The 16,680-nt window shown below is 38.1% G+C and overlaps 1 protein-coding gene across 2 annotated transcripts in view; it reads left to right on the top strand.

Moving 5' to 3' along the window:
- RAD23B (RAD23 homolog B, nucleotide excision repair protein) overlaps nt 1-15,789 on the top strand; it is a 45,411-nt gene extending 29,622 nt beyond the window's left edge. The window contains exons 6-10 of one of the 2 annotated variants that reach the window (XM_064291635.1): nt 3,571-3,698; nt 5,879-6,014; nt 7,697-7,824; nt 9,336-9,506; nt 13,349-15,789. In XM_064291635.1, coding sequence (XP_064147705.1) covers nt 3,571-3,698; nt 5,879-6,014; nt 7,697-7,824; nt 9,336-9,506; nt 13,349-13,462 — 677 coding nt within the window. In that variant the 3' untranslated portion in view covers nt 13,463-15,789. The remainder of the gene's footprint in view (nt 1-3,570; nt 3,699-5,878; nt 6,015-7,696; nt 7,825-9,335; nt 9,507-13,348) is intronic. The other variant, XM_064291636.1, reaches the window with a different exon arrangement.
- Nucleotides 15,790-16,680: the final 891 nt, after the last annotated feature.

Here is a 16,680-nt window from a genome sequence, read left to right as displayed (position 1 = left end):
TAGTTTACCTATTGAACCGTTTAAAACTCAATACTAGAGTTAAGCACATTCCCTTCTTTAAAGCAAATGATTTTCTGTTTTCCAAATGCAAATTTTAAATGAGGTCTTAACAAGTGTTGATTTGTATACAGACTTATAAAGCGTCCTTGAAATGGGTGTAACATTTTACTAGATCTGCTTCGCACTTCATCTTTGTTCACCTCTGGCCTTCGTTTCCAACTTGTGGTCCTATAAGTGCCCATCTCCATCTGGTTTGCTTGTATTGTACTTGCAGCAAAATATTCTTTTTATCCCAACTTTTAATTTTATCTATTGAATGAGGTTTTTCCATCTCTTCCTCCCCTGTCAAAATAAATCAGGTTCCCCCACCCCATTTTCCCATGGTAGTATCTCTGGTAGGATTCCCATTGTGCCTGCTAATGGAGTGGGAAGAAACAGGGAGGTAGAAGCCGGGAGGGGCTGGGAACAGCAGCTTCAGCGGGGTGGAGTGTAGGCTTTACATGTTCATATTTCCTAGAGCAGCCATTCTCTATGTTTTGGTCTCGGGATTACCTTTGCTCTTTAACGTACCCAGTCTCGGTTGATACCCTCCTCCTTTAAGTTTTATTTGTTTGGCCTCTGTGACACCATTTTTTTCCTGACTGATAACCTCTGATTATTCAAGTTTTCTACTACTTTTTTTTTTAACCTACTCCTTCAACATACAGGGTGGTTCTGCTCTAGGCCATAGTTCAGAGTTCATAACAATGGGAGTGGCAATTACCTGTATACTAGAAGGATTCCCAAAATTTTAACTCCAGTAGAGATCTCTCTGAGCTCCTAGACTCATTCTTTAAACTCCCAGCTGGAAAACCTACAACCTCCACAAACTCGTTAGGTTCCAAATTGACTCATCTTTTATTTCGTCATTTGATTCTTTTGTTCCCTTCCTTACTTACACCATCATCAGCTCTTACAAATTGGCACCATCCTTGACTCCTCTGCCTCTCTTGGCCCTGTGAGCCAGTGAGCTATTGATTCTCTTTCCTGAAGTCTCTGGAACGTTTCCACCGCGGCTTAATTCGGGTCCTTGCCTCATTGTTACTGTAGCATTATCCTTTTCTAACTAGTCTCTTCCCTGCCAGAGTGGACTTTCTACAAGGCAGATCTAATGGAGTTGTTATTAGTTTCTTTAATAGTTTCTTACGACCTAGAAGATAAATTCAAGATAAGATTCTTGATCCCTAACTCTCTAGCCTCATTAGCTCTGTCTCTTATCCATTGTACCTAGTTTTTCATTATCATTTGCCTTCATGTTGTTCAGATCTAAAAGTATCATTCTGCTCGTGGGCATTTCTTTTTGAGTTTTTATAACTTGATTAGTTAAGAAACTTGGTTTTAGAAGGCATAGTGTAATAATTAGGAATTGGGGCTCTGAAGCCTGATAGCCTGTGTTTATATCTTTGGCACCATGGTTTACCAGCCATTGAGAACTTGAGCAACTTATGAATCTAAGCCTCAGCCTCATCCTCTTTAAAAGGAATTGAAAATAAATCTATCTCACAGAGGTTTTGTGAGAATTAAATGAGAAACACCAAGTTAAAATAGTATAATCTCAGTACTATAAAACTATATTACCTGATTGTGTACAGGGGAACTAAACTACTGAAAAGCATGTTACCACTTGAGTGGCTTTGTGCTATAATTATTATATCGATGAGTAATTAATAAAAATACATTAAAACGTACTTTATGAATTAGGAACCCACCAAAAAACCCACTACCATCAAGTTGATTCCAACTCATGGCGACCCTACGAATTAGGAAAGAAAAGGTCGTTACCCTTTTTCAAATTTCTGCATTTGAACAAGGTATCAAATGCAGAATTTGCTCATGAGATTTTGGTTTTATAGCTACTTTCATAGCTATTGGATACCTTTATTATTGAAAATTCTGCAGAAATACCTAATTTATTCAAAATATTGTGCATCAGCTGTGTTTTAGGGACACAACGATAGGGACTAACACATTCCCTTGCATAGTTGAACCTCACATTTAAGTGGCAGAAAGAAGAATGAATTAAATAAATTGCAAATCATGACAAATGATCTTAAGAAAACACATGAAGAATGGAGAGGGGAGAAGACTACCTAGGGTGGTTAGGTAAAATCTCTCTGAGACTGTAACTTTAATTGACAGCTGGAGCACATGAAGGAACTAGCCATCCAGAGAAGGCTGGCACATGTAAAGACTGTAGCAGAAAAATATATGACTTGTTCAAGTAACCAGGAGAAAACCCAGGAGTGTAGTTGGTGTGTGGTGGATGGAGACTGTTGAGGCCTGGAAGTCTAAAATGAGATGTAGTTTTCAACACTTTAAAGAGGTCCTTTGCAGCAAATTTGCCCAATACAAGGTGTTGTTTGATTTCTTGACTGCTGCTTCCATGGCTGTTGATTGTGGATCCAAGTAAAGTGAAATCCTTGACACTTCAGTCTTTTTCTTGGTTTATCATGATGTTGCTTATTGGTCCAGTTGTGAGGATTTTTGTTTTCTTTATGTTGAGGTGTAATCCATACTGAAGGCTGTGGTCTTTGATTGTCATCGGTAAGTGTTTCAAGTCCTCTTCACTTTCAGCAAGCAAGGTTGTGTCATCTGCATAACCCAGGTTGTTAGCGAGTCTTCCGTCCATTCCTGATGCCCCCATTCATAGAGTCCAGCTTCTCAGATTATTTGCTCAGCATACAGATTGAATAAATATGGTGAGAGGATACAATGTATTAATTTTCTAATGCTGCTGTAATAAATTATCAGAAACTTAGTGGTTAAAAACTTACTATCTTGTAGTTCCGTAGATTAGAAGTATGACATGTGTCTCACTGGGCTAAAATCCATGGAATTAGCAGGGCTGTATTCCTTTAGGAAGACTCTAAGGAGCGCTGGTGGTGCAGTGGTTAAGCACTTGGCTGCTAACTGAAAGGTCAGCAGTTCCGTGGGAGAAATAATGTGACAGTCTGCTTCCATAAAGATTTACGGCCTTGGAAACTTGGGGGAGCAATTCTACTCTGTCCTGTAGGATTACTATGAGTTGGAATTAACTAGATGGCAATGAGTTTTTTACAGGAGAATCTGTTTCCTTGACCTTTCCAGTTTCTAGAGGCTGCCCACTTTCCTTTGCTAGTGGGCCCACTTCTTCCATCTCTCACCTTGCTACCTATCCTCACATCCATTTCTCTAACCCTTTTTCATCCCTCTTCTGCTTTTTAAGGACCCTTGGTCCTAACTGAATGATCCAGGATAATTGCCCTCTCTTAAAGTCAGTTGATTAGCAACCTTAATTTTATCTGCAGCCTTAATTTCTCTTTGCCATGTAACTTAACATACTTACGGATTCCAGAGATTAGGGCGTGGGCATCTTTGGGTGGGCTGTTACTCTGTCAGCCACATACATGTTGTAATTTATACTGTTGGTCATCCTTATACTCCTAGCACTATAGTGCCTGAACTGTTGTATACATATATACATTCAAGATCTATGTGGAGAATTTTATTTATTAAATGTCCCTTTTCTCCCCACTTTTTTTTTTTTTTTAGTGACAGGGCAGTCCTACGAGAATATGGTAACTGAGATCATGTCAATGGGTTATGAACGAGAGCAAGTGATTGCAGCCCTAAGGGCCAGTTTCAACAACCCTGACAGAGCAGTGGAGTATCTTTTAATGGTAAGAAGCATATTTCATTTTTCTTTATTCTAATTGTTTAAGAGCAGTAGTTCAAAGGAACAAAAATTTTAAAGTTTTCATCAGTTAATTTTTGGAAGTAAATCACCAGGCCTTTCTTCCTGGTCTGTCTGAGTCTAGAAGTCACCATGGGTGGCTCTGCTAGTACTTGGAACACCAGTGATGTAGCTTTCAGCAGCATAGCAACATGCAAGTCACTACTGTAAGACAAACTGAGAGACTGAGTGGTAGTTACCCGAACTTGAATTAGCAGACTCTCTCAGAAACATTGTTTCCAGTCCTGGAATGATACCAGATGCAGGCAGCCATTACCCTGCTTTCATTATCCATCATTCCTTATATCGTTCTTTGGCTTCTGGTTTATTGGAAAGTGGGAGAATATACCATCTAGTCAAATGTAGTGTTTCCTTCTTCATTCTCTTCCTTCTAGAATCTATAAGAATTTGATAAAGACTATTTTTTAATAGGAGCAGAGGGAAGTGTTGTAAATCATGTCCATCAAAATAGTGTCCTGAAAGTGTTAGTGCAGTTTTAAGCTAAAATAACTTCTGAAGATAAATGATACACATTTGCTTAAAGCATCACTCGAAAGTTTATTTAAATTTCTTTTGTGTCTTTTTAGTTTTATAAGTTTTGAATAATTTTAATTTTACTTTTTTGTATGCAGCATTTTCTGGATGACACTTTCTCAGACCCATGAATTAGTAGAGGGATCCTTCTGTTTGGCCACTGGTCACCTGATCTGTCTCCATTAGACTTTGTCTTTTCAGGGTCATTTCAAAACTGTCATATATGCATCAGCACCTCTGGATGATCTTAAGGCTAGAGTTACAAATGCAATTTTTCACTGAGCGGCAGCTCACAAAAGTTTCTATGAAATAAGAAAATCAGCTAGAGTTAATGTGGCACAAAATGCATGATTATGTTGAATTTTAATAAGATGTATCAATATTTTAAAATTTTAAATGACTGACCTTTTAAATATTGAACATTATTAACTTAATGCAAGGTTAGGATCTTGCCCCAGGTACTTTGGAGTTACCTGTAACATGTGTTGCTATAGAAACATTTCATGACTTATATTTTAAATTGCAAAACCCCTTTATACCTTATAGCTGTATTGTCTAGTAAGGTAGCCACTAGTCACAAGTAACTACTTAGATTATTTAAAATTTAATAAAAGAAAACTAAAAATTCAGTTTCTTAGTAACACTAGCCACATTTCAAGTTCTCAGTAGCTATATATGGGCAGCACACATGTGGAGCATTTCCAGGATTGTGAAGCGGTCTGTTGGACAGCACTGCCTTATATTGTTGCAGTGTGGGTTCTTTTACCCTCAGGCCATTTGCAACCTAATTTGAATACTTGCAGCTTTCTTAGTAACTCTATGTATTTTTTTTAGATGTTTTCAATATGCACTTTTTTTCCTTCTTTTTTTTAATTCTACTTAGCCAGCTTAGGACAAACTAACTTCTCATTAAACAGTACACATATTGTTTTATGACATTGGTTAGTAACCACATGACATGTCAACACTCTCCCTTCTAAACCTTGGGTTCCCTATTACCAGCTTTCCTGTCCCCTCCTGCCTTCTAGTCCTTGCCCCTGGGCTAGTGTACCCCTTTAGTCTCATTTTGTTTTATGGGATTGTCTGATCTTTGGATGAAGGGTGAACTTCAGGAGTGACTTCATTACTGAGCCAAAAGGGTGTCCGGGGCCATACTGTCGGGGTTTCTCCAGTCTCTGTCAGGCCAGTAAGTCTGGTATTTTTTTTGTGGTAACTTTAACTTTTTTTTTTTATTAACTTTTATTAAGCTTCAAGTGAACGTTTACAAATCCAATCAGTCTGTCACATATAAGTTTACATACATCTCACTCCCTACTCCCACTTGCTCTCCCCCTCTTGAGTCAGCCCTTTCAGTCTCTCCTTTCGTGACAATTTTGCCGGCTTCTCTCTCTCTCTATCCTCCCATCCCCGCTCCAGACAAGAGTTGCCAACACAATCTCAAGTGGGTAACTTTAACTTTTAATTGAAGCAGGCAACTATTTGATGCTTTTAGAAATTAGACAGGGTTATTAAATGGACTAACAAATCTTTTATTCTGTATAATATTTAATGAACTTTGATGGAATATTTTAAAGCTTGGAAATTATGTTATAGGGAATCCCTGGAGATAGAGAAAGTCAGGCTGTGGTTGATCCCCCTCAAGCAGCTAGTACTGGGACGCCTCAGTCTTCAGCAGTGGCTGCAGCTGCAGCAACTACGACAGCAACAACTACAACAACAAGTTCTGGAGGTAAAGTAGAGTTTTCTCAGTGGGGAAGAAATGGTCCTGAATTTTTAGTGTTAACTAATCTTCTTTACTGGGATGAGGTTAATTCCTGAAGCATATTAATAACACCTAAGATAATGTTAGAGAGGGGCCCAAAAGAAACTTTGCCAAGAAAGGTATCCTTTGTTCATAATGTTATAAACATCACTGCTACTGTTTTTGGCAAAGGATGAATTCTGTGTAGCTTAATCTAAGGAAAGGTGCTCCCCAGGTTGCGTTTAGTGTTAAACTATGAAGCCATTCAGAATGGTTTGCTCGCCTTGTTTCTTCTTTCGCACCCTATAAATGTCACAAAGTATGTATGATTTTAAAGCCAGAAGGATCATAGTGGTTATTATTACAGACAAGGAAATAAAATCCAAGAGGTTTAAAATCTTGTATCTAGATGTGAGACTAAAACTTGAATCCAGGTCTCCTTGCTGGTCAACACCCACACTTCCATTGTCAAAGGTTTGACTACAGAGTAAAGCCTAGAGCCCATGGGCAGGCCAGGAATTACATAGAATTTCCTTCATTCTATCTGTGTATATTGATAAAATAAGTTAAACTGTTATCTTTGAAGAGGCTATTCCTTCATGCATTTCTGAGTTCTAACTATAAAAGTTGTCGGGTCTGGGTGACGAAAGTCCCTAAGCCCTTTGTATGGAAAGAGGAGACAGTAGCTTTGGTGTCAGATTTGGTGTGCTTTCCCATTCAGCACTTAATTGGGTAACTTAGTTTCCAAGTCTCATTTTCTTCATCTATAAAATTAGTGTTATACAAAGAAGAAAAAACATTCATGTGCTGTGGTCATTTTCATTTGAACAATTGTCTTCCTGAATAATAAATGACAGCATGTAAATTCTCATTACTCATAACCATAAACACAATATTTGGTTTCCTTAACATAACCAGACAAGCAACTATACCCCAAAAAGTCAGAAGTTATGTCTTATGTTTTATTGGGCATTATTAATATTTGTTATTGTAAAGGGATCTTTGACTAAAGATGTTTGAATGTCTTAGTCCTAGATTGTCTTACAGCTAACTTACCTGAAGTTTTTTACAGATCACAAATGTTTAAATTTCATTAAAAAGTCTTTTTTCTAATGATAAGTGTTTATATTAATAAAAATCCTCCTGATCTGCAAAGCCAAACTCTTAAGTGTTAAACTTCTTTTTCTGACTTGTTTGGTTTAGAAATTCTCAGAAATTTTAGCTTAGATTCTTTTCTTTGATGGTGTTTGGTTGTATTATAAAATAAGTGGGTTTCTTATTATTGTTAAGTTCTGGTATGTATTTTTCTGAGGAACTTTTGAGGAACAGGAACAACTGATAGTACATTTTATTTTGATAGGGTACATACAGGGCACAAGCTCTGATACTGGTAATATTGAACGGCCAAGACAATTGTAAGGAAGATTGGTTCTTCCACTGCGCTGCACTCTCCAAGAGCCTTTGCTGATAGGAATAACTTCTCTGGTATTAGATTTGCAAGTTGGTGCATCTTGAAGGTTTTGTAATAATTTACTTCCTATACATACATCTGAGAACTCAAATCATAATTTTTACTTGCCAGTGTTTGCTTTCTAAATGTATGATTTAACCAACTGTTTATATATGTAATTATTAGTTGTATTTTTTTAAATATTCATATGTATTTTTAGGACATCCCCTTGAATTTTTACGAAATCAACCACAGTTTCAACAGATGAGACAAATTATTCAACAGAATCCTTCCCTGCTTCCAGCATTGCTACAACAGATAGGTCGAGAGAATCCTCAATTACTGCAGGTGACTTTTTAATCAGTGTTGATTTTGAAAGTGGTCTTAAAGTGTATCATGTTGTGAAGAAGTTCATCACCTCCCCCCCGCCCCCAACTTGGTGTAAACCGTTCTCCCATACCGCGTTCAGGAGAATTTTATGCTGTGGGTATCCCCCCCTCCCCCCAACTTGATGTAAACCGTTCTCCCACACCGCGTTCAGGAGAATTTTATGCTGTGGGTGTCCCCCTCCCCCCCCACCCCAGCCAACTTGGTGTAAACCGTTCTCCCACACTGCGTTCAGGAGAATTTTATGCTGTGGGTGTCCCCCTCCCCCCCACCCCAGCCAACTTGGTGTAAACCGTTCTCCCACACCGCGTTCAGGAGAATTTTATGCTGTGGGTGCCCCCCGCCCCACCAACTTGGTGTAAACCGTTCTCCCACACCGCGTTCAGGAGAATTTTATGCTGTGGGTGTCCCCCGCCTCCCCGAGCCAACTTGGTGTAAACTGTTCTCCCACACCGCGTTCAGGAGAATTTTATGCTGTGGGTGCCCCCCGCCCCACCAACTTGGTGTAAACCGTTCTCCCACACCGCGTTCAGGAGAATTTTATGCTGTGGGTGCCCCCCGCCCCACCAACTTGGTGTAAACCGTTCTCCCACACCGCGTTCAGGAGAATTTTATCCTATGGGTGTCCCTGCCCCTGCCCCACCAACTTGGTGTAAACCGTTGTCCCACACCGCGTTCAGGAGAATTTTATGCTGTGGGTGTCTCCCCCCCCTCGCCCCCCCCCCCCCCAGCCAACTTGGTGTAAACCGTTGTCCCACACCGCGTTCAGGAGAATTTTATGCTGTGGGTGCCCCCCTGCCCCACCAACTTGGTGTAAACCGTTCTCCCACACCACGTTCAGAATTTTATGCTATGGGTGTATTAATAAGAACTGGGTGGTGGATGGAGATTGGGTTAATTTGACGTGTTCAGATAGTGAGTTTGTTTCCCTCTTGGAGATTCCCAGTGCACGCTAACATACTAAACGGTCTGAGAAGCTCTATAACAAAGTCTGTTTAATTTTTTAATTCACTTTTTTCCAGTTTATTGTGAGTGGAGTACTGCCTCTTAGAAAACATAGCTATCAGTTTATAGTCCCTAAGTGGTCTTTTTCCCACATTTTTTGTTGTTATAAAAATATATATAATACAACATTTTTCAGGTGTAAAGTTTAGTAATATCAATTAAATTATGCTGTGCAACAAATTTGGCAACCATTATAAGTGATGGTTGCCAAAGAAGTCTTTTACATTAATGGGGTGCAGGAGAGCATTTGTCAGTTTTCTTAATCCATTACCATTTACCTTATTCAAAAGTACTGAGTTTCTTTAGTTATCTGTAAGAAATTACATCCATCTAGAAACTGAATAATCCAGAATCACTCTAAAATATTGCATTTGCAAAGTTAAAGCTTTTCCTCTTATTTGTGGGGTTATGTTCCTGAAGATACTTTTTATCAATGTGTTATTTTTCTGTCCTTCAAATCACCACAGCAAATTAGCCAACACCAGGAGCATTTTATTCAGATGTTAAATGAACCAGTTCAAGAAGCTGGTGGTCAAGGAGGAGGGGGTGGAGGTGGCAGCGGAGGAATTGCAGAAGCTGGAAGCGGTCATATGAACTATATTCAAGTAACGCCTCAGGAAAAAGAAGCTATAGAAAGGGTGAGTTTAAGTAAAACTAAAAATTCAGTTCAATAGCCCCACTAGCCATATTTCAGGTGCTCAGTATCACATGGGGCTAGTGGCTACTGTATTGGACAGCAGAGATACAAGGCACTTCTATCATCGAAGATAGTTCTATTAGAAGAGCCAAATAGAGCATTGCCCGAGGAGTTGCAATAAAGACAGTCTCTTCTCAGTTCTGCTCCCCAGTTTTGTCCTTCGTGAAGCCAAGGGACTAGCAGTAAGTACCAGTCTGTCATGAAATAGGTGTTAATATCTGGAGAAACTAAGAGTTTCATTGATGTTTTAAAATTTGATAAGAAAAAATTGATCTTAAAGCATATACCCAATTCTAGATTATACCAGTTTTTTATATTTCAAATTTTAACAAGAATTATGTACAATAAACATTAGAACCTCTTTCCATCCTTCTCAGGTTGGTGAATGGAGATTGTGACACTGCAGTAACCTAGTTTTTATAACACTGAGACTTGTTCATTTTCTCTGGACCCCATTGTCAATATTTGTAAAAAGAGAATCATAGTTTCATGTTTATGCCTTGTTTTATCTTGCAAAATATTTTCTGAGATGAAAATCAAATAAGGTGCACTTTAACTTAACACTTAGGAAATCATCCAGAAAATAATATGTTATTGTTTATGATATTGATGAGTGCTCAATGTTTATGTGTTTTAAAAATACATATATCATGGTGATGTTTTGACCCCTCAAATAACAAATGAGTACTGGACACTCGTCTGAATTGTTGTATAACAGCTATTTTTCTTTTGAGATTCGGGTTTTAAATTCTTGATTTCTGTGTTAGAGATCTTCTTGTTGTTGTTGCTTGTGCTTTTGGTGTCCTATCACAGAAACGGTTCCCTAAAACAACAAAGTAACAAAGGTTTACTCCTGTGTACTCTGCAAAGAGCTGTGTAGTTTTAGATCTGTGATCTATTTTGGGTTAATTTCTGTATATGGTGTGAGGTGTAGGGGTCCAGCTTCCTTCTTTGGCATGGGGATATCCACCTGTGCTATTCTTAGTCCATTGAATTGTCTTGGCATCCTTGTTGAAAATCAGTTGACCATAAGCATGAAGGCTTATTTCTGGGCTCTCAATTCTAGTCCATTATTCTGTATGTTTATCTTTATGGCAGTACAACACTGTCTTGATTATTGTGGCTTTGTTGTAGTAAGTTTTGAAGTCAGGAATCGTGAGTGCTCCAACTTCGTTCTTTTTCAAAACTGTTTTGACTATTCTAGGTCCCTTGTATTTCTGTAGGGAACCCTGCTGGTGCAGTGGTGAAAGCTCTTGGCTGCTAACCAAAAAAAAGGTTAGCGGTTTGAACCCGCCATCCACTCTGTAGGAAGAAATATGTGGCAGTCTGCTTCTGTAAAGATTTACAGTCTTGGAAGCGCCACGGGGCAGTTCTGCTCTGTCTTATAGGGTTGCTGTGAGTTGGAATTGGTGCCACAGCAGTGGGATTGATTCTTTTTTGGTTTTGTATTTGTGTATCAATTTTAGAGTCAGCTTGTCCAATTTCTGCAAAAAAGATTGCTTCAGTTTTGATAAGGCTTGTGTTGAATTTGTAGATCCATTTGGGGATAATGGCATCTATCTTACTTTCTTAGTGCTGCTGTAACAAAAATAGCACAAGTGGGTGGCTTTCACAAACAAATTTATTTCCTCACAGTTTAGGAGGCTAGAAGTCTGAACTCCGGACACCAGCTCTAGGGGAAAGCTCTCTGTCTGTTCTGGGAGAAAATCCTTGTCTCAGCTTCTTCTTGGAAGTTCCTTAAAGATCTCCATCTGGTATTTTGCTTCTGTGCCTAATCTGCTCCTTTTATATCTCAAAAGTGATTGGCTAAAGACACGCCTTGCACTGATATGGCCTCACTAATAATACAGGAAAACCCTATTCACAAATGTGGTTACATCCACAGGTCTAAGGGTTAGGGTTTACAACACATGTTTTGGGGGACACGGTTCAATTCATAACAGCATCATAACAGCATTAAGTCTTCTGATCCATGAATGTAGAATGTTTTTCCATTTATTTAGTATGAAGTATTGAATAAGGCATGGAAATTGAGAGTGGTGTTTGGTCCTAATGAAAAACATGATTTGCTTTACAAATAATTGGGTATAGTTACAGTTTAACTCCTCTAGGCGCTTACATCCTTACCTTCACTCCTTCATATGCTAAGGGCCATTTGATTTACGAGATTGTATAGGATCATGTATTTTATTTAAAATTTTATTGTGGCAAAATACATATAACCAGAAATTGCCCATTTTAACTATTTTTAAGTGTACAGTTTAGTGACATCAGTTACTTTCACCACTGCTATCTGTATTCAAGTGTTTTTCAGCACCCCAAACAGACAGTACCCCTTTAAGCAGTAGCTCCTTATTTCCCCTTACCACCAGCCCCTGGGGACTACTAAACAATGTTTATGTCTCTGCATTTGCTATTCTAGATATGTCATATAAGTGGGATCATGCAATATTTGATATTTGTCCCTTTGCCTTTGGCTTATTTCTCTTAGCATAATGTTTCAGCGTTCATCCATGTTGTTGCATGTATCAGAACTTCATTTCTCTTTGGCGAAATAATAGTTCACCACGTTTATTTAGCACACTTTGATGATCCGTTCATCTGTTGATGGACACTCGGGTGGTTTCCACCCTTTGGTTATTGTACGTAGTGCTGCAGCGAGCAATGATGTGCTGCTGTCTTTTTAAGTCTCTCGCTTTCAAGTCTTTGGTTATGTGCTTAGCAGTGGGGTTTCTGAGTCACACGGTAATTCCATGTTTCACTTTTGGAGGAACCACCAAACTGTTTTCCACATTGGCTGCACAATTTTACATTTCCACCAGCAACATGCTAGGGTTCTGTGTCCTTGTCGACACTTATTATTTTCTTCCTGATAATAAGCTATTTTTGTGGTTGTGAAGTGGTTTCTCATTATGGTTTTCATTTTTATTTTTTTTAATGACTAATGATGTTGAGCATCTTTGCATGTGCTTATTGTCCATTTGTATATCTTTCGAGAAATGTCTGTTCAAGTCCTTTGTCCATTGTAAAGTTGTTTGTGTTTTTGTTATTGACTTGTAGGAGTTCTTCATGTATTCTGAATATTAAATACTTATCATATATGGTTGACAAATACTTTCTTCCTTGAAGAGGTTGTCTCTTTTTTTTTGATAAAGTGCTCATCAGAGCACTTTAGTTTTTAGTTCTAGTGAAGTCCAATTTATCTGTTTTTTCTTTTTGTGGGTGATTTTGGAAGTGTCATGTCAAGGAAACCATTACTAATCAAAGGTCATGAAGATTTACTCTTATGTTTTCTCTTAAGAACTTTATAGTTTTAGCTCTTACATTTAGACCTATGTCCCTGAGTTAATTTCTGTATGTGGTGTGAGGTGTTAGAAGTCCAGCTTCATTCTTATGCGTGTGGATATCCACTTGTCTCAGCCATCTGTTGAAGACTATTCTCTCCCCCGTTGAATTGTCTCGGCAGCCAAATTTTAGTGTTTATGCCAGAGTGTTCACACAGTAATTGTTAGTCTGTTTATGTGATAGCTTTCACTGGGAACAGAGACGTGTAATTGTGGAAGGAAAGGTCCTGGATTCCTTCTAGCCCTTTGAGTTGGACAGTGCATCCATATTCAGAGAGGATGAATTCGTGTAAAATTCTCAAAGAGTTTTTTAGTGTCCCTTGTATGTTTTCAAGCATAATCTGTTATATAGTGCTATCCTGAGGTCTGTGATAGGTAAACAAAATTAAATGTGCTATAATTGATGGGTTGAATTTATATATTTTTTCTTTTTTTCCAGTTAAAGGCATTAGGATTTCCTGAAGGACTTGTGATACAAGCATATTTTGCTTGTGAGAAGAATGAGAATTTGGCTGCCAATTTTCTTCTACAGCAAAACTTTGATGAAGATTGAAAGGGACTTTGTTTTTTTATTTCACACTTCACACCAGTGCATTACACTAACTTTGTTCACTGGATTGTCTGGGATGATTTGGGCTCATATCCACAATACTTGGTATAAGGTAGTAGATGGTTTGGGGTGGGGAGGGAGGGATACAGGACATAGGGCAGGGATAAATACAGTGCATGTCTGCTTAAATTAGCAGATGCCGCTGATCCACACAGTGTGTAAAATATTATACAACCAAAAATCAGCTTTTGCAGGTCTTTATTTCTTCTATAAAACAGTAGGTAATTTTCCCTAGGTTTCACTCTTTTTAGTGTAATAGATCCAGAAATTTAGTGTAATGCCCTGCTTTATATTTCTTTGACTTAACATTGGTTTCAGAAAGAATCTTTGCTACCTAGAATCTACAGTCTATTTCATGGCAACACTGGATAATGGCTTTGTGAAATTGGAGGAATTTTTGGAGCAACTGTAAACAGAAATGCCAAATTATTGATAGTTATTGTTGCTGCTTCAAATAAGTACAAAATTACTGTGTAAGGAAGCCCATTCTTTCATGCTAAATACTTGGGGGGGGGAGGGAGAAGGGGAACCTTTTCTTAAAATGAAAATAATAATTGCTATTTTAAAATTTCTTGATCATTGAATGTGTGACCCTTCTAACATAATTTGAGAAGCTGTACAAGTATAGGCAGTTATTTTCCTGTTTACATTTTTTGTTTGGGGAAAAAAATTGGTAGGTGTCTAATTACTGTTTACTTCATTGTTACATTGCAGTAAAAGTTTTAAAACAACCGTTGCATGTTTGCTTTTGATGTATCCCTTTGTGAAAGAGCACTTTTGGGGCCAATGGAGAAATGCAGCACTCACTCTCCCTCACCCCCTTCCTTCAGCAGAAATGTGTTTATCAGCAAGCCGTGAGTGCAAACTGCTGCCTTTTTTTAAAACCCACCAAATGCTGATTCGGTAAAAAAATTGATGCAAATGTTTCAAAACCAGGTTTCTGATGTTTATAAATGTTTTCTTTATTAGATAAGAATGTATGGCCATTAGTGTTATATTGCCCTCAGAAAGATAAGGGGAATGAAACTATACCCGGCATCTTTTATTGCATTGGAAAGACTGGTGAAATCTTTCAGAAGGGTTGGGAGATGTGGCTGGAAAAGTACTTCGGAAAATACACAATCAGGATATCTCATGGCATATTAAAAGAAAAATCTTAATAGCAGTCTTGGTTTTTATTTGGATTTTTTTTTAATCTCAGTTTTTTTGATTCTCCTTCATAAGTAATGTTATTTGATCATAAAGAGAGGGCAGTTGTCTACTCATTCAGTTTTTAAAATCTGTTATGCCTGAATATAAACAAGAGTATTTAAAGAAATAATTTTTTCCCTACCATCCAATACTGAGTAAGATGAATTTGCACAGATTTTTCCCTGCGTAATGTTACAATGTTCTTAGCACAGTTTGGTGATGATTTTTAAGCTTTTACGTCATGCACTCGTAACCTGTCACTTATGAAAATAAATGAAACCATGATTTTTTCCCCACAGTGTTATGTAGTTTGATTCTCATTTGTTTGTTCCATAAACATGATAAGCCTTTGGACTTTGTATTACCTGTATGTTTTATAATGGATCATGCATAATGTCTCAGGAGAATAAAATGAGAATCTGTAAATGTTCATCTTCCAAGGCAGAGTAATGAGGTGGGAAGAAGGGTGGCATTTCTGGTCGGACAACGGAATACTCATTTATTACATTCTGCATGCTCCCTTACTGCTCAGAGTGTATCAAAAATCTGAAGAAAAAAACAAAGCAGCAGCAGCCTCTTTTTTTCTGGAAAATGACAGCAGAAGATGGTGGCATGGAGCTCTTGTCTTTGGACAGCGAAACTACAAATAGTGGAATTGATAATTACCCAAAGACAGCTCAGGCCAAGTTTTGGCCATCCTTTTTACCTTGTTAATCTGTTTCCTGATAGGCTTAAAGACGCTATAAAAGAAACAGGCTTTTCATGACCTTTTTCTGTTATCTTTTTAATTTACAAACCATTTTGCTAAGTCTCCTAATGTAAGTGGCTATTTGACTTTGGATTCTGACATTTTAGGTATTCTGTTGTCTATATTTCTTGAAATGTTTTTATTATTGTAGTTGCTCTATGGAAAATGTGAGGAAGCCTCAGTTTATATTTGTTAAACTTCTGCCGTCCTCTAGTCAAATATTTCTTTCACTGTTGAAAATTACTAAAGTGTTCCACCACGTAATTTTTCTCCTGTATTAGATGGCTAGGATTCTAGAGAATTGATTATAAAATATTTTCAATACATCCAACATTGCATTTCTCATTTTTTAAATGATTCTGCCACATGGAATTTTAGATTAAAACATTGACAGTGCCATAATCCCTAGTGCTTCTATTTTCTTCAGTAATTGGTGAATGTAGCATATAATAAGCCAGGCACTAGATCAGTTTTATTGGCCTCCATATCTTCATGTATAAACTGGTTGCTGTCAAGTCGACTCTGACTCATAGCGACCCTATAGGACACAGTGGAATTGCCCCATAGACTTTCCAGGGAGGGCCTGGTGGATTCACGCTGCCGACCTTTTGGTTAGCAGCCGTAGCACTTGAAAACTACACCACCAGGGTTTCCTCTTCATATGTACAGTTTGTTCCTATTCTCAGTCAACAAAGAGATGAGATACGTGACAGAAGGTGAGTCAAGGTTCATGGTTGCCAAGTGGAGGCCTGTTAGAGATTATAGTAGAATTCCCGTTTTCCCCACACTTGTCTCAGCAGCATAAGACCACTACAAGATACTCAAGAGTAAGCAGTTGCAGGGAATGGACACTTCCTGGCCAAGTCTATTTTGGTGGGTTTCCTAGTCATGAGGCTGTGGTCAGCATGTCCTTTCAGCTGTCCTCCATTTTGTTTCAGTTTGCTCTTCAGTGCCGGGCTGGCAAACTACAGTGATATAGCAGGCAGTGAGCCAGTTTGGCTCGCAGGGTTGTATGGGCCATAAGTTAAAAAAAACTTTTTATGTTTTAAAATAGTTAAAAATTATCAAAAAGTAATATTTTGTAATATGAAGATTATTCAAATTTCAGTGTCCATAAATTATTTAATCAGAACACAGCAATGCTAATTTGTTTCCATATTGTCTGTACTGCTTTCATGCTACAAAGGTCTGTTGAATAATTGTACCAAGGACCGACCGTATG

This window comes from Loxodonta africana, chromosome 9 (assembly GCF_030014295.1).
Source record: "Loxodonta africana isolate mLoxAfr1 chromosome 9, mLoxAfr1.hap2, whole genome shotgun sequence".
NCBI classification, from domain to species: Eukaryota; Metazoa; Chordata; class Mammalia; order Proboscidea; family Elephantidae; genus Loxodonta; species Loxodonta africana.
Note: the sequence above shows the minus strand (reverse complement) of the source record. Positions and strands in the feature narration are given on the sequence as shown.